Source organism: Somniosus microcephalus, chromosome 5, assembly GCF_052327205.1.
Source record: "Somniosus microcephalus isolate GS21.2 chromosome 5, FLI_Smic_1.0, whole genome shotgun sequence".
NCBI lineage: Eukaryota > Metazoa > Chordata > Chondrichthyes > Squaliformes > Somniosidae > Somniosus > Somniosus microcephalus.
Genome location: NC_140991.1, coordinates 131,153,356 through 131,176,834, shown reverse-complemented (window position 1 = coordinate 131,176,834; position 23,479 = coordinate 131,153,356). Strand labels below are relative to the sequence as shown.

The 23,479-nt window shown below is 42.9% G+C and overlaps 1 protein-coding gene across 2 annotated transcripts in view; it reads left to right on the top strand.

Moving 5' to 3' along the window:
• The window catches only part of mtrr (5-methyltetrahydrofolate-homocysteine methyltransferase reductase), a 173,934-nt gene that overhangs the window by 40,717 nt on the left and 109,738 nt on the right, over positions 1-23,479 (top strand). For both annotated transcript variants that reach the window (XM_085988248.1, XM_085988246.1), the window contains exon 7: positions 11,245-11,398. In XM_085988248.1, the coding sequence (XP_085844374.1) occupies positions 11,245-11,398 (154 nt within the window). The remainder of the gene's footprint in view (positions 1-11,244; positions 11,399-23,479) is intronic.

Sequence of the window (23,479 nt, the reverse complement as noted above, 5' to 3'; positions counted from 1 at the left end):
AATATATCTGAGAATCAGGCTATATATACAAAGGTCAGAGGAGAAGTGAAAAGGAAAATAAGAGGGGCAGAGAGAGGGTATGAGAATAGAATGGCAGCCAACATAAAAGGTAATCCAAAAGTCTTTTATAGGCATATAAATAATGAAAGGGTAGTAAGAGGAGGGGTGGGGCCGATTATGAACCAAAAAGGAGATCTATGCCTGGAGGCAGAGGTACTAAACGAGTACTTTGCATCTGTCTTCACCAAGGAAGAGGATGCTGCCATAGACACATAGTGAAGGAGGAGGTAGTGGAGACACTTGATAGGAACAAAATGATAAAGAGGTATTAGAAAGGCTGGCTGTACTTAAAGTAGATAAATCACCAGGAGCAAATGGGATGCATCCTAGGATGCTGAGGGAATTGAGGGAGGAAATTGTGGAAGTACTGGCCATAATATTGCAATCCTCCATAGATACGGGGGTGGTGCCAGAGGACTGGAGAATTGCAAATGTTACACCATTGCTCAAAAAAAAGGGTGTAAAGATAAACCCAGCAACTACAGGCCAGTCAGTTTAACCTCGGTAGTGGGGAAGCTTTTAGAAACAGTAATCAGGGACAAAATTAACAGTCACTTGGATAGGTGTGGATTAATTAAGGAAAGCCAGCATGGATTTGTTAAAGGCAAATCGTGTTTAACCAACTTGATCGAGTTTTTTGATGAGGTAACAGAGAGGGTTGATGAGGGTAATGTGGTTGCCGTAGTGTACATGGATTTCCAAAAGGCGTTTGGCAAAGTGCCACATACAGGAAACTTTGTTATATCCGGCACCAACGGGACCGAGCTGTTGCCGATCTATCAAAACTGCCGGACATACCAGCGTTAATGTTGAAGCATACGGAGATTTGCAGCTCTGTATCTGGCAACAAACACTGTTGCTTAGCAACAGCTTCTAAACAGTCGGCCGTACCTTAGAAGCGTCTCTGTAGCTTAGCAACAGCTTCAGAGAGACTTTGCAGAGCCTGACTGTTGAGAAAAAAAAAAGCCATGAGAAGAAAAAAAAAAGCCACGAGAAGAAAAAAAACCTAACAAAACGGCTCCTGATTTCTGCCGGTAGATCGAGGTTTCCGGACATACAACCTCTGGATAAACCAAAGTTTCCTGTAATAGGTTTGCCAGCAAAGTTGAAGCCATAAAAGGGACAGTGGCAGTATGGATACGAAATTGGCTAAGTGACAGAGAACAGAGAGTAGTGGTGAATGGTTGTTTTTCGTACTGGAGGAAGGTCTACAGTGGTGTTCTCTAGGGGTCGGTTCTAGGACCACTGCTTTTCTTGATGCATATTAATGACTTGGATGTGGGTGTTCAGGGCACAATTTCAAAATTTGCAGATGACACAAAACTTGGAAGTATAGTGAACAGTGAGGAGGTGAGTGATAGACTTCAGGAAGACATAGACAGGCTGGTGAAATGGGCGGACACATAGCAGATGAAATTTAACGCAGAGAAGTAGCACAGAGTCCAGTTCGATGGAGTACTGCTTCTACAGAGTACTAAACTTGGAATTTGGTGAGTGAGGGAATTTTGTGCATTGAGGGAAGTGGTGCTGTTCTGGTATTTTAAAATACAAGGAGCGGTCCGAGAGTGGGAGTGTGAGACAGCGCTACCTGAGAGCTGAGGTCTAGAGACATTCATTAAAATTAATAGTTTAAACAAGATACCAATTAGCTTCTGAAAGAGGGAATAGACAATTTTTAGATCATGAATGGGCAGCTGATACCTGTTGCTTGCAATTCCTGCGCCATGTGGGAACTTCAGGACACTTCATGTATCTTGGGGGACCATGTGTGTAGGAAGTATTTCCAGCTGCTTGAGCTCGAGCTCAGGGTTTCCGAGCTTGAGGGGCAGCTGGAGTCACTGCGGAGCATCAGGGAGGCTGAGAGTTACTGAACTGTACGTTCCAGGAGGTGGCCACCCCACAGGCAGAGAGAGTTCAGGATAGTAAATGGGTGGCCATCCGGAAGAGCAGGAAGTGCAGGTGTCTTCGGGGTGTGTGTCACTCTCAAACCGGTACACAGCATTGGAGACTGCTGGGAATGATGACACCTTGAAGGAGTGCAGTCCAGATCATGGCACCAATGGGTAAGGGACTGCACAGGGGGGAACAGCAAAGCGTAGAAATGCAGTTGTTATAGGAGACTCCATAATTAGGGGGACAGACTGGCGTTTCTGTAACCATGAGTCTCGCATGGTGTGTTGCCTCCCTGGTGCCAGGGTAAAGGACATCACGGAGAGGGTGCAGAATATTCTGCAGGGGGAAGGGAGTGAGCTAGAAGTTGTGGTGCACGTCAGTACCAATGACATAGAGAGGGCAGGTATTGAGGTCCTACAGCCAGACTTTCAGGAGCTAGGGAGGAAGTTAAAAAGTAGGACCTCAAAGGTAGTAATCTCTGGATTACTCCCAGTGCCACACGCTAACAAGAGTGGAAATAGGATCAATGCATGGCTTGAGGCATGGTGCAGCAGGGAGGGCTTCAGATTCTTGGGCCATTAGGACCAGTTCTGGGGCAGGAGGCACCTATTCAAAAGGGACGGGTTGCACATCAACAGGACTGGGACCAATGTCGTCGCGGGGAGGTTCACTAGTGTGGTTGGGGAGGGTGGGCACCAGCATATAGCAGTAGAAAAGAGGAGTAAGCTGCATAAAGGAGGCAGAGTGTTGAATATTACTAGAGAAGGAAGTAGTACCATATTAGATAGGAGCACACTAAGCAGGACTACGAGGAATACATGTATGTAAATGCAAAAGTGTGGTGAATAAGGTTAGTGAGCTACAAGCATAATTAGCCATGTGGGAATATGATGTAGTGGCAATGGAAATGTGGCTTAAAAATGGTGAGGACTGGGTGCTTAATATTTACGGATACAAGGGCCGCAATTTCACTGACCGGGGCGGCCAGGGGCGGTGTCACGGTCCCAGCCCACTGTTTACTGCAGCCCACACTCTCCAAGTGATTTTACGTTAATAGGGCTTGCTAAGCCCGCCCTGCGAGGTTCCTGGCCAATTATTGGAAGCAGGTCTGATGACGTCATTTGATGATGCCTCATCAGCCGGTTTCCTTAAAGGGGCCATGTCCACATTGATTTTGACAGTTCTGCTGTCATGTTCTACAGTATTGAGGTGCTGCAAACACTGACGAGCACTGCACAAAGGTGCATGGCTGCACCCAAGCTCTCGCATGACTCCCTTCATATGCTTATGGAGGGAGTCACAACACGCAGGGAGATTCTCTTCCCTTCCCATGGGTGGAAGAGACCTCCCCAGGAGACCAATGCAACCTGGTTGCACATTGAACAGGAGGGCACAAGCAGGGATGTCATCAGGAGGACCAGGCTGCAGTGGCGCAAGCTTTTCAATGATCTCAGTAGATCACGAAATGTTACTGCGAAGCCACACTCAACCTCATCCTGCTGTGCCTCTCATCACATCCCCATCATTCTGCCTTCCCTACCCTACTCCTGCACATCCTTACACCAACTTACCTTGCACCTCCACCCATTCCTCTCTATCTACATTATCACTTCCCCACCTCAGTAGCCACCCCTCACACTCACCCTCATCCTAGTGCAATCATACCACTTGGGTGTTTTATGCACTGTTCATGTAAATTTTCTGTTAATGTGTTGTCAAACATTGAAATCTTTATTTTCAACACTTTACCTTATCGGACAGATATGTGCTCACCTTTGGAAGTGTCTTTAGTGAGTTCCAGTGAATGTTGAGGCATAACTTCTAGGCCCCCCCCCCCAACCAATTGTGATGAGTGTGAAAGGAATGGCTTGGACATCGTAGGGATGCTTTATGGGGATTCTCTGCCTTGAAAGTCCAGTTTTAGGCACCATATACTGTTGAAAAGAGAAAGATCTACAGTAATCTAAGCCGTGGTCTTTCGCATGATATTAACAGACTCTGCCATTACCAGCTTTATCCTCTTCTCTCCTTTGGCCAGTTGTTGGATTGATTGAAGGCCCTGTCCAAGTAATTGAGCTCTGTCACATTTTTCTATTGTTTGGTTCCAACCCACATTGTGCGTTTTCTACATACCTGTCACTCTTACTTTTAAACTCTGCACAAAAACCATTAAAGAAGCACTGCACTTGATGTGATACTGGATTGGTGACAGGCTGATGGATTCCACATTTTTTAGGAAATGATTTACGTTTGCAGTGGCAGGATCATTTAAACAATACTATTAAAAGAACAAATTGACATCAGAAAAGTAATATGACAGGCAGTATATTTTAATATATCAACAGATGTTCCAATATCCCAGGCACCAAAATACTGTTGGCAGACACCTGGTGACATGAATCAGTCATTCATGAAAGAAAGACTTATGAAATAATACTGAGCGGCCTACGGGTGGCGCTGTCCAGGGAGAGTATAAATACTCGGGCACAGGCCCAGCTTGCGCAGGACATTCTTAACAGGAACTAGTGAAGGACACAACTAGACCTCCATGTTGTAAAACATTTGATTAAAGCTTTATTTAATGCTTAGACCGAGTGCCTAGTAGTTTTCTTACATCACCTGGCATGTCTGCCTAATGGCAAAACTATTTTTTGTCTTTAGTCCACCAAGTCTATCCTTTCCATGCTCTTAGACCAATTGGTGTGTATCCAGAATATAGCACTCCTTTGTCTCCAACTCATGCAGAAAGAAATCTCCAACTCATGCAGAAAGAAATCTATCAAAAGAACTCCTCTAGGAAATGGGATTAGCCCAACCATCCTCCTCATCTATCACTGGCTTGTTATCACCAACAATCTCCCAAGGGACAGCATTGAAATTGTGTTGCAAAAAGATTCTATTAAGGACAGAAGGTGAAATACGAGGCAGAGTGCAATGAAACAACAGTGGAAGCAGAAAGTTTCCCAAACATGAGTAAGTAACATATATTATATTCCTATCATAGAATGGTTACAGCATCGAAGAAGGCCATTCAGCCCATCGAGCCCATGCCGACTCTCAGCTAGTCTCACTCCCCCGCCCTTTCCCCGTAGCTCTGCAAATGCTTTTCCTTCAGATACTTCTCCAACTCCCTTTTGAAAGAAAGCATTGAGTCTGCCTCCACCACCCTTTCAGGCAGTGCATTCCAGATCTTAACCCCTCGCTGAGTAAAAAAGTTTATTCTTGCGTTGCCTTTGATTCTTTTGTCAATCACCTTAAATCTGTGCCCTCTGGTTCTCGACCCTACTGCCAATGGGAACAGTTTCTTTCTATCTACTCTGTCCAGACCCCTCAAGATTTTGAACACCTCTATCAAATCTCCTCTCAATCTTCTCGGCTCCAAGGATAACAACCCCAGCTTCTCCAGTCTATCAACGTAACTCATTCCTGGAATCATTCTTGTAAATCTTTTCTGCACCTTCTCTAAGGCCTTCACATCCTTCCTAAAGTGTAGTGCCCAGAATTGGACACAGTACTCCAGTTGGGGCCAAACCAGTGTTTTATACAGGTTCATCATAATTTCCACACTTTTGTACTATATACCTCTATTTATGAAGCCCAGGATCTCTGAAGCCTTTTTAACTGATTTCTCAACCTGGCCTGCCACCTTCAACGATTTGTGCACACATACCCCCAGGTCTCTCTGTTCATGCACCCCCTTTAGGATTGTACCATTTAGTTTATATGTCCTCTCCTCATTCTTTCTACCAAAATGTATCACTTCACACTTAGTCATAGAGTCATTACGGCACAGAAGGAGGCCATTCGGCCCATCAAGTCTATTCCAGGTCTCTGTAGAGCAATCCAATCAGTCCCATTCCCCCGCTCTATCCCCGCAGCCCTGCAAGTTTATTTCCCTCAAATGCCTATCCAATTTCCTTTTGAAATCATTGATTGTCTCCGCTTCCACCACCCTCATCGGCAGCGAGTTCCAGGTCATTACCACTCGCTGCGTAAAAAAGTTCTTCCTCACATCCTCCCCTGTATCTCTTGCCCAAAACCTTAAATCTGTGTCCCCTAGTCCTTGTACCATCAACTAATGGGAACAGCCTTTCTCTGTCTACCTTAGCCAAACCCATCATAATCTTGTACACCTCTATCAAATCTCCCCTCAACCTCCTTTACTCCAAGGAGAATAACCCCACCTTCTCCAACCTAAACTTGTAGCTAAGATCCCTCATCCCTGGAACCATTTTGGTAAATCTCCTCTGCACCTTCTCAAGAACCTTCACATCCTTCCTAAAATGTGGTGACCAGAACTGGATGCAATACTCTAGTTGTGGCCTAACCAGAGCTTTATAAAGGTTCAGCACAACTTCCTTGCCTTTGTACTCAATACCTCTATTTATTAAGCCCAAAATCCCATATGCTTTGCTAACCACTCTCTCAATATGTCCTGCCACCTTCAAAGATCTATGCACATGAACCCCCCACTGTACCATTAAGTCTATATTGCCTCTCCTTATCCCTTCTGCCAAAATGCATCACCTCACACTTCTCTGTATTAAATTTCATCTGCCATTTGTCTGCCCATTCTGCTAGCCTATCTATGTCCTGTTGTAGTTGATTAGTATCCTCCTCACTGTTTGCCACACCTCCATGTTTGGTATCATCGGGAAATTTTACTCTGTATTCCAATATATATATCAAAAAAAGCAATGGTACTAGCACTGACCCTTGGGGAACACCACTGTCCACCATCCTCCAGTCTGAAAAACAACCATTTACCACTACTCGCTGTTTTCGGTCCTTAAGCCAATTTCTTATCCAAGCTGACACTGACTCTCCTATTCCATGAGCCTCAATTTCGTTAACCAGCCTTTTATGTGGTACTTTGTCAAATGCTTTCTTAAAATCCAGAGACAACGTCCACTGCATTCCCTTCATCAACCTTCTCTGTTACTTCATCAAAAAATTCAATTCGATTAGTCAAACACGATCTGCCTTTTACAAATCCATGCTGGCTCTCCTTAATTTACTTAAACCTCTCCAAGTGCCTGTTAATTTTTTCCCTGATTATTGTTTCTAAAACCTTACCCACCACTGATGTTAAACTGATCGGCCTGTAGTTACTAGGATTGTCCTTACACCATTTCTTGAACAAGGGTGTCACATTTGCCACTTTCCAATCCTCTGCACTTCCCCTGTATCTAGGGAAGATTGGAAGATTATGGCAAGCCCTTCCGCTATCTCCACCCCCACTTCCCTTAACAACCTGGGATGCAAGCCATCTGGACCAGGCGACTTATCCACTCTAAGCATATCCAGCCTTTTTAGTACATCCTGCCTGCCAATTTTAACCCCACAAATTACCTCTACCATCTCCGCTTCTACCGATATTTTGTCAGTATTCTCTTCTTTAGTAAACACCAATACAAAGTACTCATTAGGTATTCTGGCCTTGCCCTGCGCCCCTAAGCATATATATCCTTCTTTGTCCCTAATAGGCCCCAACCCGCCTCCTTCCACCTGCTTACTATTTACATGCCGGTAGAAGATTTTTGGGTTCCCTTTTATGTTGACTGCCACTCTATTCTCATTCTCTCTTTGCCAGTCTTATTTTCCTCTTCACTTCCCCTCTCAACTTTTTGTATTTGGCCTGGTTCTCACTTGAAAAATTCACCTGACATGTATCATACATCCTCTCTTTTTGTTTTATCATATTCTCTATCTCCCTCGTCATCCAAGGAGCCCTGGCTTTGGTTCCCCTACCTTTCCCTCTTGTTGGAATGTACCTAGCCTGACCTGAAACAACATCTCCTTAAAGATCACCCATTGTTCCATTACAGTTTTTCCTGTCAATCTTTGGTTCCATTTTACCCTGGCTAGACCCCCTCTCATCCCATTGAAGTTAGCCCTCTTCCAATTTAGAAGTTATATTTTAGATTGTTCCATGCTCTTCTCCATTACTAATCTAAACCTTATGATACAATGATCACTCTTAACCAAGTGTTCTCCCACAGACACTTAGTCCACTTGGCCCATCTCATTCCCCAGCACCAGATCCAGCAATGCCTCCTTCCTAGTTGGACTGAGAACATACTGGTCAAGGAAGTTCTCCTGAATACATTTCAGAAATTCCTCCCCCTCCTTTCCCTTTACTCTAACATTATCCCAATCAATATTTGGGTAACTAAAGTCCCCCAATATCACCACCCTATAGTTCTTGCATATCTCTGCGATTTCCCTGCAGATTTGCTCCTCTATCTCTCTCCCTCACTACAGGAAACTTTCGATTTACCGGCACCTAAATAACCAGAAATCTCGGTTAACCGGCAAAATTCAGGAGTAGGTTCAGGTAAGTTTTACTTCATATTGTACTTGCCTTCCTCGATCTGTTGCTGTGCAAGGGTGTGGCTGCAGCTGTTGCTAAGCTACAGAGATGCTTGGAACTTGTGGCCATTGTTCTGCACTTGTTGCTAAGCAACAGGGTTTGTTGCTTTATACGGAGCTGTCAGCTCTCTGTATCTTTTACTATAGCTTTTGGTTATCCGGAATTTTTGATTAACCGGCACCACGTTGGTCCCGTCGGTGCCGGATAAAAAAAAGTTTCCTGTATTTGGAGGCCTATAGAATACCCCCAATAACGTGATCATACCCTTTTTGCTTCTCAACTCTAACCAAATGGATTCTGGCCTTGCCCCCTCAAGGACATCCTCTCTTTCCAACACTACAATGTCTTAACCAGTACTGCCACCCCACCTCCCTTTTTTCCTTCCCTATCTTTTCTGAACACCCTGGCTGCGATTTTGCCGGTGCTCAGAGGGCAGGTTTGGAGGCGGGACTGCTGTCAAAATCAAAATGATTGGCAGCGGGTTGGGAGCCCGCTCCGAACCTGCCTCCATGTAAGTTTCCAAAGTGTCAAGTCTGTTCTGAAATCACAGACCTGACACCAAGCAGCGGGGGAGGCATTTAAGATAGTTAAATGCTTGTTAAATGCTTGTTAACTACTATTTTGCCAGCCTATTTCTATTTTCCCACTTTTTTAACGAGGTTCACATCGTTCGGAGATCACGGCAGGTAAGTGTGTCGGGTTCTCTGTCTCCCCATTGCTGTGAATAGGTGACCACTGCAAAAGTGGTATGAACGCTACCATTTCACAGCTGTTCACTTTCCAATGTCGGAAGGTTGAGCCTGCAGGACTTGAAGACACTTTTTTGAGCTGTATGCAGTTTGGAAGAGTTTGGAGTAAACTCTCAATCCACTGTCACCTCCTTGGAGCAAGCTCTCTCACCATTGACAGATCGCTTCTGTCATCTCAACTTCAGCTGACATCTATTCCAACAACATTGGTGCCCTTGAAAAAATCTCACCTTGGTCCTCAGAATCCCTCTACGATCAGCCTCAACACCAGGCACACCAACATCAATACCAACCTTCTCCGCAATCACCTGATGCTGCACAGGCCACGGCATCAGCACCCGACAGCATTGCTGCCCAGGAGGCCAGCGATGGCATCACCATGGCCAGGTTTACTTCACTTGACGCTGTACACCCTGGCTGCCACATGATGCGCTAGGTTGACACCACCCCACACCAGCACCAATGAAGGCAAAAAACAATTCAGAGACAGTACCATTAGTGGGTCTTGTGGCAGGGCATACTTTAAAGGAATATTCTGAATCACATGAAAATATATTTTCAGCATGTTTTTGGACAGCTGCCAAATTTTGTCATGACAAATGAGCCAAAATAGATGCAATACATGAAAGTGAGCTATTTCTCCTCTCCTCCCCCGCCCCTTCCCCACTTCCTGGATTCTAGTTATTGGAAAATGTTTGTTTAGAAAACAGTCTAAACACTTTTTGCAATTTCATAAATTAAATATAGAATATTGGTGTTCAGCAGTGTTCTTTTATGGTATTTAGACTAGTTATGTTCTACAAATTGGATTTCCATGTTCACATCAGTGCAGGAAACCTCATGTTCCATGGAGTATTTGATCATCTCTATGTGAACTTAACCTTTATAACCTCCCACCTTGATAGTAAAAAATGACCAGGTATTTCAAAGCATTCTTTTGAATTCGTCCAGTCTTACGCCCCTATTTTCTACCTTTACCTTTTTTGGTTTACCTATAACCATACAAGAAAAATACGTAAATGCAAAGAACTACAAAGAAACATCAATGATAATTGTTCTTTCCTCCCCTGCCCCTGCACTTGCTTAAAAACCTGTTCTATCTCCAGCTTTTTCCAGTTCTGACGAAGGGTCATCAACCTGAAATGTTAACTCTGTTTCTCTCTCCACAGATGCTGCCTGACCACCTGAGTATTTCCAGCATTTTCTGTTTTTATATCAATGATAACAGTAATGTGTAGTTAAATAAAATGTACAGCTATTTTATTTCTGTAGTGCTACCTACATTTTAATACATTGACATTTTTTTGTGTTTTTTTAAAATCATATTTTGTTGCTTGTCATAAAACCTAATGCAATGATACACAGGGTGCAGTGCTTGTAGTGAGCATACTTGGTGTAACCTAGGGTAGACCTAGCAAATGTATACAATATATTTACAGTTGCCCAGGAATAAACCTTTGATTATATTTCAATATACTTAACTTAATTAGTTGAAAATGTGATGTACGGATCGTCACAAATTAGGGTTATAAAGTGCACTAGCACCTGGCCTGAGACTTCCAACTGGCAAAACCATTCATGATCTCCACAGCACTTATTGTGGGAGAGATTTCATGGCTATTTTGTTTGTAACTTACTGTGATCAAGAGGCTAATTTCCTGGTTAAGGAGCTAAAACTGATGATTACTGCTGTGTTGTTGATTAGTTCAAAAGAATTCACTAAACCAGACAATAACTGGGTAGTGTGGAAATGCAAAGATGAAATTTCCAAACTGTAAATTGTTCACATTTGCTGAGAGACTGGTCTGTTAGGGACCCAAATTGTGGACAGATAGGATTGTAACATCATTGTGTTCACATGTGATGCTTTACCCTTTGATCACTTGCAGACTACAAATCTCTTCTATATATTGCATGTTATACACCTGATTTAGTAATTGAGTCATTTTTACACCAGTAGTAGACATGCAAGATACAACTGATTGCAGACTACTTTTTTTTTAAATTGTGCAGGCTAATACTATTGCAGATACCATAAATATTTAATCTGTGATTAATGGTGTTACTTAAAACTTTTAACAAACTCCCACCCCCCCATTGTAAAAAAAAAATTGAGTAATCCATGGATCATTACAAAAGTAATAAAATAAATGTATTGTTATTTTGCAGAAAACATCAATGACCTATGAGCCTGGAGATGCTTTCAGCATTATATGCCCTAATCGTAGAAGTGAAGTGGAAGATCTGATTCAGAGGCTTGGGCTTAGAGACAAGAGAGACCATGTTGTTGAAATAGGTTTTAGACCAAACAACAAGAAAAAAGGTATCTGAATATAAAGAAATACTTTGAGATAAGGATCTATAATGTCTTGTGTAGTTTCACTTTTAAAAATCATAACCCTGTCTGTTTTTTAAATGATGATACTCACCTGCTAGCGCATTATGCCTTTTAGAAAAGGGTCATACAAACCAGAAGGTGCCAGGTTTCATTCCTTGTCTATGCTGAATTATCTAATATCAGGCAGTGGGGCCCTGAAAATGCTTCTCTCCAAATCAGAGACTGGCACATTCAGTTGGTTTGCTAATGTTGGAGTTGTCTGTGTCCTGTCCAACTGATTGGCCAGTAAGATGTGGCAATGATGGAAATGAATTTGATGAAACATAGCATGGGATTGAAATTGTGTTTTTAAAGTACGACACGACAGGATGAATAGTATGATGACATACATTGTTGTGGGAGGATTTGTACCTGGTAAAATTAATTTTTAAGTAGGTATTGATTTTTGGTACTCTTTGTACATCTATTTTCTATAGTTGAAATTTTTCAATTAACATTTGCATTATTGCATCTTTTAAAGATGGCTGCAGCACTTCAACTTCCAAATACAAATATAACCACATTTAACAAAACATGCATTTATATAGTGCCTTTAACACCAAAAACATCCCAAGGCAGTTTAGAAAAAGTGGGGAGAGAATAGAAATAGATAAAAGAAGAAAGGTTAGGAGCAGTGACTAAAAGAAGAAAGGTTTACGGAACTAATTCCGGAAAGTAAAGTTGAAGGGGCTGAAGCCTCTGCTGCCAAAAATGAAGAGGGGCAGGGATGCACTAAAGGCACTGTTTTTAAAAAGCTTATTTAGCAGACACTATGGCCTCGATTTTAACTGACCCGTGGAGTCGGGATTGGAGGCGTGCGGGGGGTTAAAGTCCCGAATTCGGGGGTCCCAACACCACCCAGCCCCAAACCCGCCTCCATATAAGTTTCAAAGGAGGCGGGTACCCGCCCCGCACTGGGACCCGCTGACCCAAGGCGGGAAGGGATTAGTGACAATTAACTGCCTGTTAACAGGTAGTTAACAGGTAGTTTTTAGCCTAATCCCTATTTTAAAGCTTGAAGTGTGGGATTTCCGATGGCTCCAAACCACGCCAAGTTAGAGGAGTCGGGTTGAAGGACTTGGAGGGGTCGAGTGATGGGTGCATGAATGCAAAGGTAAGTGTGTTTGGTGTGTCTAAAGTGTGTAAAGAAGTTTAATTTATCTGTACTTACCTTTTTAGCCTTCTTTCCTCTAGGTTTCGGGAGTCCATCTTCTAACCGGCACAGAAAGCAGAACGGCTGCGAACTGTCAAAAGTGACAGCCTGCAGCTTTCTGTGCCGGAGAGATTTCTAACTGAGTCTGTGTAGAAGGACTCAGGTTAGAAGTAAGACTGTCAGTGTTTGACAGCTTCAAACAGCTGTGAAACACTGATATTTCATCTGTCAAAATGTCTTCACAGAATCACAGAATCTACAGTGCAGATAGAGGCCATTTCGGCCCATCGAGCCTGCACCGACACATATCCCACCCTATCCCCGTAACCCCACGTATTTAATCCCCTAACACTAAGGGTCAATTTATCATGGCCAAATCAACCTAACCTGCACATCTTTGGACTGTGGGAGGAAACCGGAGCACCCGGAGGAAACCCACGCAGACACAGGGAGAATGTGCAAACTCCACACAGACAGTCGCCCGAGGCCAGATTTGAACCCGGGTCCCTGGTGCTGTGAGGCAACAGTACTAACCACTATGCCACCGTTTCTCTTGACAGATGAAATTTCAGTCTGTGACGTCACCTGTTGCCGGGTGGCCCTTAATTGGCCTGCTGAGCCTGCTGGGCGGGCTCAACAAGGTCAATCAAGTTAAAATTGCGTGGATTGGCCGCATCTCGATGGAGGCGGGACTGCAACCCCGAAAGTTGTAGTCCCGCCTCCTTCTTGACTTCTGAGTGAAAATCACCCCCTATGAATTAAGACATGTTCTATAGTTAAACACATTTAATAAAAAAAAACTCCTTTATCAATTTAAAATTACAGAAAATGAACAAGATTATTACAGCAAATTATTTGTACTTTACATATTACAATGTGGATCTGTTACTTTGATAAAGCCCCAATAAATACGATTAAGGTTGAAGTACTGATTTAACGCATTGTTTGTGTACTATAAATAGCTCTTCTTCATTGCAAGTTCTCCACATATTGGACCTAACTTGCGCAGAACTAAAACCCTTGTAATAAATAAGACAGTGGTTTCCACAGTAGCGATATCAGGTTCATAGAAGTCTCATTACAGGATTTGGGTTTAAAATTTTTTTAAATGGCATTTCTTAAAAAGAAAATTGAGTGATGCCTAGTTGGTGGAAATCACATTTTATTATTATTGTTTAAAAATGGGTTACTATTTTTAGTACAAAAGTACAAATCAGACAAAAATGAGATGAGGGCTCGGGGAAATTGCAGTTAAAATAGTAGTTCAAAAACAAACGAAAGGGAAAAGAGTAGAGTAGCAGTCAGAAATTGTGCTTTAGGCACTTCAGGTAAGGGGAAAACTGAAAGATGTAAAGCGATTAAACCAGGAGAGAGAAATAAGAAACATGTGAGTAAAACATTAGAGCTGAAGGACAAGCTAGGGTGTGTGGCCCAAATAAGCATTCTTTATACAAGCACACGGAGTATAAAGAATAAATTGAATGAACTGCAGGCACAAATTCAAATTGGAAGGTATGACACGGTAGCCATTACTGAGACATGGCTGCAAGATGGTCAGGACTGGGAACTAAACATTCCAGGTTATAAGGTCTACAGGAAAGATGGGGAAAATGGCAGAGGGGGAGGAGTAGCCTTATTGATTAAGGATGAAATCACTTCAGTGATAATAAGAGAGGATATAAAGAGAGATAAGCAGCCAATGGAGGCCTTATGGGTTGAATTAAGAAATAGGAAAGGATCTAACACTGTAGTGGGAATTGTGTATAGGTCCCCTGGTAGCAGCTGTGAAATGCTAGATTGTATAAATGCAGAGATTAGACAAGCATGTAGTAAAGGCAGAGTGTTTTAATGGGGGATTTTAACTTTCATATAGATTGGGAAAAGCAGACAAGCACCTGTCAGAAAGGTAGTGAATTTCTTGAATGTGTCTGGGATAGTTTTCTACAACAGTACGTCCTAGAGGCAACAAGGAGGCAAGCCATGTTAGATTTAGTAATGAGTAATGAGCCAGATTTAGTTAACGGCCTAACTGTGCGTGAACATTTATCCAATAGCGATTATAACATGATCAAGTTCAACGTAGTGTTTGAAAGGGAGAAATGTGAAACAGCTACTAAGATTCTAGATTTAGGTAAGGCCGACTTCAATGGGATGAGGCAGAGACTGTCTACCGTAAACTGGGCATATCTGTTAATGGGTAAAACGATAGAAGATCAGTGGGAGATGTTTAAAAAAGAATTTAAAGTGATACAGAGCCAGTTTATACCCCTGAGGGGCAAGAGCACTACTTGCCAAAAAAAACAGCCATGGACAACTAAAGAAGTAAGGGACAGCATAAAAGTAAAGGAAAGAGCATACAAAAATGCAAAAAATAGCACAGATCCTGGCGAATGGGAAAGATACAAAGAACAGCAAAGGGTCACAAAACAGATAGTAAGAGCTACAAATAGGGAGTATGAAAAGAAACTTGCAAAGGATATCAGAATCATAGAATGTTTAAAGCACAGGAGGCCATTCGGCCCATCGAGCCCGTGCCGGCTCTCTGCAAGAGCATTTCAGCTAGTCCCACTCCTCCGTCCTTTCCCTGTAGTCTTGCAAATTCTTTTCCTTCAGGTACTTATCCAATTCCCTTTTGAAAGCCACGATTGAATCTGCCTCCACCACCCTTTCAGGCAGTGTATTCCAGATCCTAACCGCGCGCTGCGTAAAAAAGTTTTTCCTCATATCGCCTTTGGTTCTTAAATCTGTATCCTCTGGTTCTCGAGCCTTCTGCCAATCTGAACAGTTTCTCTCTCTCTACTCTGTCTAGACCCCTCATGATTTTGAACACCTCTATCAAATCTCCTCTCAACCTTCTCTGCTCCAAGGAGAACAACCCCAGCTTCTCTAGTCTATCCACGTAACTGAAGTCCCTCATCCCTGGAACCATTCTTGTAAATCTTTTCTGCACCCTCTCTAAGGCCTTCACATCCTTCCTAAAGTGTGGTGCCCAGAATTGGACAAATACTCCAGTTGAGGCCGAACCAGTGTTTTATAAAGGTTCAACATAACTTCCTTGCTTTTGTACTCTATGCCTCTATTTAACTGGCAGGGTAGATAAAGGGGAACCAGTGGATGTAGTATATTTGGATTTCCAAAAGGCATTCGATAAGGTGCCACATAAAAGGTTATTACACAAGATTAGGGCTCATGGGGTTGGGGGTAATATAGTAGCATGGATAGAGGATTGGTTAATGGACAGAAAACAGAGAGTAGGGATAAACGGATCTTTTTCAGGTTGGCAGGCTGTAACTAGTGGGGTGCTGCAAGGATCAGTGTTGGGGCCTCAGCTATTTACAATCTATATTGACCTAGATGAAGGGACCGAGTGTAATGTATCCAGGTTTGCTGACGATACAAAGGTAGGTGGAACAGTAAGCTGTGAGGAGAACACACAGAGTCTGCAAAGGGATATAGATAGACTAAGTGAGTGGGCAGTAAGGCGGCAGATGGAGTATAATGTAGGGAAATGTGAGGTTATTCACATTGGTAGGAAGAATAGAAAAACAGAATATTTAAATGGTGAGAAACTTTCAAATGTTGGTGTTCAGAGAGATTTGGGTGTTCTCGTGCAAGAAACACAGAAAGCTAGCATGCAGGTACAGCAAGCAATAAGGAAGGCAAATGGCATGTTAGCCTTTATTGCAAGGGGGTTGGAGTATAAGAGTAAGGAAGTCTTGCTACAATTGTACAGGGCCTTGGTGAGAAGAATGAGAGGTGATCTCATTGAAACATACAAGATTCTGAAGGGGATTGACAGGGTAGATGCTGAGAGGTTGTTTCCCCTGGCTGGAGTGTCTAGAACTAGGGGGCATAGTCTCAGGATAAGGGGTCGGCCATTTAAGACTGAGATGAGGAATTTCTTCACTCAGAGGGTTGTGAATCTTTGGAATTCTCTGCCACAGAGGGCTGTGGATGCTGAGTCTTTGAGTATATTCAAGACTGAGATAGATAGATTTTTGGACTCTAGGGGAATCAAAGGATATGGAGATCGGGCTGGAAAGTGGAGTTGAGGTCGATGATCGACCGTGATCTTATTGACTGGCGGATCAGGCTCGAGGGGCCATATGGCCTACTCCTGCTCTTATTTCTTATGTTCTTATGAAGCCCAGGATCCTGTATGCTTTTTTAACTGCTTTCTGAACCTTCCCTGCCACCTTCAATGATTTGTGTACATATACCCCCAGGTCTCTCTGTTCATGCACCCCCTTTAGAATTGTACCCTTTAGCTTATATTGCCTCTCCTTGTTCTTCAAACCAAAATGTATCACTTCGCACATAAAATTTCATCTGCCACGTGTCCACCCATCCCACTACCCATACGTTCACTTAAAGTCTATCGCTATCCTCTTCAATGTTCACTATATTTCCAAGTTTTGTGTCATCTGCAAATTTTGTAATTGTGCCCTGTACACCCAAGTCTAAGTCATTAATATATATCAAGAAAAGCAGTGGTCCTAGTACCGACCCCTGGGGAACCCCACTGTGCACCTTCCTCCAGTCTGATAAACAACCATTCACTACTACCCTCTGTTTCCTGTCACTTAGCCAATTTCGTATCCATGCAGCCACTGTCCCTTTTATTCCATGGGCTTCAACTTTGCTGGCAAAATCAATATGAAGAATTTTTACAGTTATATTAGGGAAAAAAAGGGTGGTCAGCAGCAATGTTGGCCCCTTAAAAACTGAGAGTGGTGATATTGTCAATGGTATTGGGGAAATGGCAGACATGTTGAATAATTACTTTGCACCAGTATTTACAGTAGAAGAAGAGGATAGCATGCCGGAAATCCCAAAGAAACTAATATTGAATCGGGGATAGGGACTCAATAAAATTAACGTAGGTAAAATAACAGTAATGAAGAAAATAATGGCAGTAAACCAACAAATCCCCAGGGCCAGATGGTTTCCATCCCAGGGTTTTAAAGGAAGTAGGTGAACACATTGTAGTTGCCCTAACTATACCTTTCCAAAGTTCTCTAGATTCAGGAACCGTCCCTTTTAGATTGGAAAATTGCACATGTCACTCCGCTTTTTAAGAATGGTGAGAGAGAGAAACCAGGGAATTATAGACCAGTTATCTTAACATCTGTTGTCGGAAAATTGCTCGCGATTATAATTAAGGATAGGGTGACTGAACACTTCAAATTTTCAGTTGATCAGAGAGAGCCAGCATGGATTTGTGAAAGTTAGGTCATCCCTGACAAACCTGATTGAATTTTTTGAAGAGGTGTCTAAAGTAGTGGACAGGGGAATGTCTATGAATGTTATTTATGTGGACTGCCAGAAGGCATTTGATAAAGTCCCACATAAGAGACTGTTAACTAAGGTAGAACAGGGAGGGAAGAAAAACTGGAATTGGAAAACAAAAACATAGAAAGTAAATTGGAAGGACAGAGGAATCAAGGGCTAGATAGTAGTCAACAAGGAGGTTTGCCTGTACTAAATGGTATATACTTCAATGCAAGGAGTATAGCGAACAAGGCAGATGAGCTGAGGGCACAGGTAGATGCTTGGGACTATGATATTATAGCTATTACAGAGACGTGGCTGAAAGAGGGGCAGGTATGGCAGCTCAACATTCCTGGTTACAGGATTTTCAGACGGGATGGAGAGGGAGGTAAAAAGGAAGGGGGGGTCGCAGTATTGATTAAAGAAACTGTTACAGCTGTGAGGAGGGATGATATGTTGGAGGGATCATCAAACAAGGCCATATGGGTCGAATGGAAAAACAAAAAAGGGGCGATCACACTGCTGGGCGTGTACTACAGGCCCCCAAACAGTGAGTGGGAGATAGAAGAACAAAATGTAGACAAATTTCTGAGAAGTGCAAAAACTATAGGACAGTAATAGTAGGGGATTTCAACTACCCCAATATTAACTGGGATAAAATTAGTGTGGCGGGTATAGAAGGTGCGGAATTCCTAAAATGCATCCAGGAGAATTTTTTAGCCTGTATGTAGCAAGCCCAACAAGGGAGAAGGTGGTTCTGGACTTAGTTTTAGGGAATGAAGCTGGGCAGGTAGAAGGCGTATCAGTGGGGGAGCATTTTGGTGCTAGTGACCATAATTCTGTTAGATTTAAAGTAGTTATGGAAAAGGACAAGGATAGACCAGGAATAAAAATTCTAAATTGGGGGAAAAGCAAATTTTGCTAAGCTTAGAGGGGATTTAGCCATAGTGGACTGGAAACAGCTACTTGAAGGTAAATCAGTGTCAGAGCAGTGGGAGGCATTCAAGGAGGAGATCCGGAGGGTTCAGACCAAATATGTGCCCTTAAAAAAAAAAAAAGATGGGACTAACAAATCTAGAGCCCCCTGGATGTCTAGAGACATACAGGGTAGGATAAAGAGAAAAAGGGAGGCGTATGACAGATACCGAGGGCTAAATACGCCAGAATCTTTAGAGGAGTACAGAAAGTGCAGGGGTGTAAAAAAGGATATTAGGAAAGCAAAGAGAGAGCATGAAAAGTTCTTGGCAAGTAAAATCAAGGAAAACCCAAAGATGTTTTATAAATATAATGGCCCAGAAAATCAGGTCAGAGGCTTCCCGCGGGTGCAAGCCCCCGACCTGCACTTACCTAGCGCGCCAGCCATTGAGCTGTGGGCCCGCGTGGAATTCCGATCCTGGGCCTGCTCCAACTGCCGGCGCGCAGTGCTTGCAAATCCCAGGGGCGCAGTTAGTTTGATGCGTCCCCTGGGATCACGTGGGCCATGGAGAGCCAAAGGTAGCAGGGAATGCTTCATTCATAAGTTTGACAGGAAGAGCTGTCAAAACTTAGAAATACTACGGGCCCCATAATATCACTAAATCTTCAAATAAATTTTTTTTAAATCACTTTTTAAATAAACTATAAATTACATGAAATAACTATTTTAAACAATATAAATTTTTGAATTTTTTTTTAAAATTTTCTAACGGGGCTAAAAATAAACTTACCTTTCTTTAAAGTATTTAAAAATAATAAACCTTTGGAAAAAATGTTTTAATTTTAATTAATTCACCACTTACCTTGTAAAAAGCAGGCCTTATGCCTGCTTTTTATATGTGTAACTTCTGGAGACTTACTCTCCCGGAGAAACCTGCAAAAAAAACATAAGTTCGATGCGCACGCGCAGCCTCTCCCGCGCAGCCTCTCCCGCGCACGCGTTCGAACTCTGAACCCCTTCCTTTAAGGGAATGGAAGTGCCGGTTTCCCACGCATGCGCAGTGCATGCAGGAAACCGGCACTTCCATTGGGCCTACAGGTGAGTACCCCGTGCATACTCACCCGTGGAGACCCGAAGTTCTGGATTAAGAGTAAGAGGATAACTAAAGAAAGGATAGGGCCTAATAGAGATCATGAGGGTAATCTGTGTGTGGAGGCGGGAGACGTCGGTAGGGTTCTTAATGAGTACTTTGCGTCTGTTTTCACAAAGGAGGGGCGAAGCAGACATTGCTATTGGGGGAGGAGTGTGAAATATTAGATGAAATAAACATAGTGAGAGAGGAAGTATTAAGGGGTTTAGCAGCTTTAAAAGTGGATAAATTCCCAGGCCCGGATGAAATGTATCTCAGGTTGTTAAGCGAAGCAAAAGAGGAAGTTGCAGAGGCCCTGACCATTATTTTTCAATCCTCTCTGGCTTCAGGTGTGGTGTCGGAGGACTGGAAGACTGCTAATGTGGTACCCTTGTTTAAAAAGGGAGAAAAGGATAGACTGAGTAATTACAGGCCAGTCAGCCTAACCATGGTGGTGGGAAAATTATTATAAAGAATTCTGAAGGACAGGATAAATCTTCATTTAGAAAGACACGGATTAATCAAGGATAGTCAGCACGGATTTGTTAAGGGAAGGTCGCGTCTGACAAACTTGATTGAATTTTTTGAAGAGGTAACAAGGAGGGTGGATCAGGGTAGTGCATTTGATGTAGTGTATATGGACTTTAGCAAGGCTTTTGATAAGGTTCCACATGGCAGACTGGTCACGAAGTTAAAAGCCCATGGGATCCAGGGTAAAGTGTCAAGTTGGATTCAAAACTGGCTCGGAGACAGGAAGCAGAGGGTAATGGTTGATGGGTGTTTTTGTGACTGGAAGGCTGTTTCCAGTGGGGTTCTGCAGGGCTCAGTACTAGGTCCCTTGCTTTTAGTGGTATATATCAATGATCTAGACTTGAATATAGGGGGTATGATTAAGAAGTTTGCAGATGATACTAAAATCGTCTGTGTGGTTGATACTGAAGAAGGAAGCTGTAGACTGCAGGAAGATATCAATAAATTGATCAGGTGGGCAGAACAGTGGCAAATGGAATTCACTCCGGAGAAGTGTGAGGTAATGCATTTGGGGAGGGCTAACAAGGAAAGGGAATACACATTAAATGGTAGGACACTGAGTAGTGTAGAGGAACAAAGGGACCTTGGAGTGCATGTCCACAGATCCCTGAAGGTAGCAGGCCAGGTAGATAAGGTGGTTAAGAAGGCATATAGAATGCTTGTCTTTATTAGCTGTGGCATAGAATACAAGAGCAGGGGGTTATACTTCAACTGTATAAAACACTAGTTAGGCCTCAGCTAGAGTACTACGTGCAGTTCTGGTCACTACATTACAGGAAAGATGTGATTGCACTAGAGAAGGTACAGAGGAGATTTACAAGGATGTTGCTGGGAGTAGAGAATCTTAGCTATGAGGAAAGACTGGATAGGCTGGGTCTGTTTTCCTTGGAACAGAAGAGGCCGAGGGGAGACCTTATTGAAGTGTATAAAATTATGAGCGGCATAGATAAAGTGGATAGAAAGGACCTATTTCCCTTAGCAGAAGGGTCAAAAACCAGGGGACACAGATTTAAAGTAATTGGGGGAAGGCTTAGAGGGGATTTGAGGGGAAATTTCTTCACCCAGAGGGTTGTGGGGGTCTGGAACTCACTGCCTGAAAGGGTGGTAGAGGCAGGAACCCTAACCACATTTAAAAAGTACTTGGATGTGCACTTGGGATACTCTAACCTGCAGGGCTACGGACTTAGAGCTGGGGAGTGGGATTAGGCTGGATAGCTCTTTGTTGGCCGGCGCAGACACAATGGGCTGAAATGGCCTCCTTCCGTGCTGTAACTTTCTATGATTCTATGAGAAGCCCACGGAATTGAGGACAAATTATTGACCTGGTTAGGAAATTGGCTGAGCGGCAGGAGACAGAGAGTAGAGATAATGGGTAGGTACTCAAATTGGCAGGATGTGATTAGTGGTGTCCCGCAGGGAACTGTGTTGGGGCTTCAACTATTCACAATATTTATTAACGACTTAGATGATGATATAGAAAGCCACATATCCACATTTGCCGATGACACAAAGACAGGCGGCATTGTAGGCAGTGCAGATGAAAGCATAACGTTACAAAGGGATATTGATGAGATTGTGAATGGACAAAACTGTGGCAAATGGATTTCAGTGTAAGCAAATGTGAGGTCATCCACGTTGGACCTAAAAAGGATAGAACAGGGTACTTTCTAAATGGTGAAAAGCTAAAAACAGTGGATGTCCAAAGAAACTTGGGGGTCCAGGTGCATAGATCATTAAAATGTCATGAACAGGTACAGAAAATAATCAAAAAGGCTAATGGAATGCTGGCCTTTATATCTAGAGGACTAGAATACAAGGGGGTAGAAGTTATGCTGCAGCTGTACAAAACCCTGGTTAGACCATATCTGGAGTACAGTGAGCAGTTCTGGGCAACACACCTTAGGAAGGATATACTGGCCTTGGAGGGAGTGCAGTGTAGGTTTACCAGAATGATACCTGGACCTCAAGGGTTAAGTTACGAGGAGAGATTACACAAATTAAGGTTGTATTCCCTAGAATTTAGAAGGTTAAGGGGTGATTTGATCAAAGTTTTCAGGATATTTAGGGGAACAGATAGGGTAGATAGAGAGAAACTATTTCTGCTGGTTGGGGATTCTAGGACTCGGGGGCATAGTCTAAAAATTAGAGCCAGACCTTTCAGGAGTGAAACTGGGAAACACTTCTACACACAAAAGGCCGTAGAAGTTTGGAACTCTTCCGCAAATGGCAATTGATGCTAGATCAATTGTTAATTTTAAATCAGAGATTGATAGCTTTTTATTAACTATAGGTATGAAGGGACATGGGCCAAAGGGTATATGGAGTTAGATCACAGATCAGCCATGATCACATTGAATGGTGGAACAGGTTCGAGGGGCTGAATGGCCTACTCCTGTTCCTATGAAATTTAGATTTAAAAAAAAATATACCAACAGCTTTCCAGGTCATCAATGCATCAACTTGCAACAAGCTTAGTTTCGTTTTTAACACAGCATTCCTCTAGATGTAATTACTTGTTCTCACTTGTGTAAACAAATGAGTGATCAAGCCACTGATCAGCCAGTTTGGTGGACAAAATCAACATTTCCTGATAATTTACCTTGTCTAGAATAGTAAATCATGAGGACACAGCCTGGGTTAGAAAGGAGGGTAAATTCAAAACTAATCTGTGGAAATAGTATTTCAGTGAGCGAGTGGTCAATCTATGGAACAGACTCCCTAGGGAGGTGGTGGAGGCAGATAATATTGATTCATTCAAATGCAAATTAGATTTATTTCAGAAAATAATATTTTGCGATACAATATGTAAGTAGTTTATGACATGATATGTGGCAAGTGTAGCAAGCTTGGGAGGAGCAGGTTACTTTGGATCTATGATTCTCAAAGCTTTCCACCACTGGGGCTTTCCTCGCCTTGTGTGGGTCTGTTGTAGATTAATTGATGGAGATTGCTGTGGTTCAGTGGGTAGCACTCGCGTTTGAGTCAGAAGGTTGTGGGTTTAAGTCCCACTCCAGGGACTTGAGCACA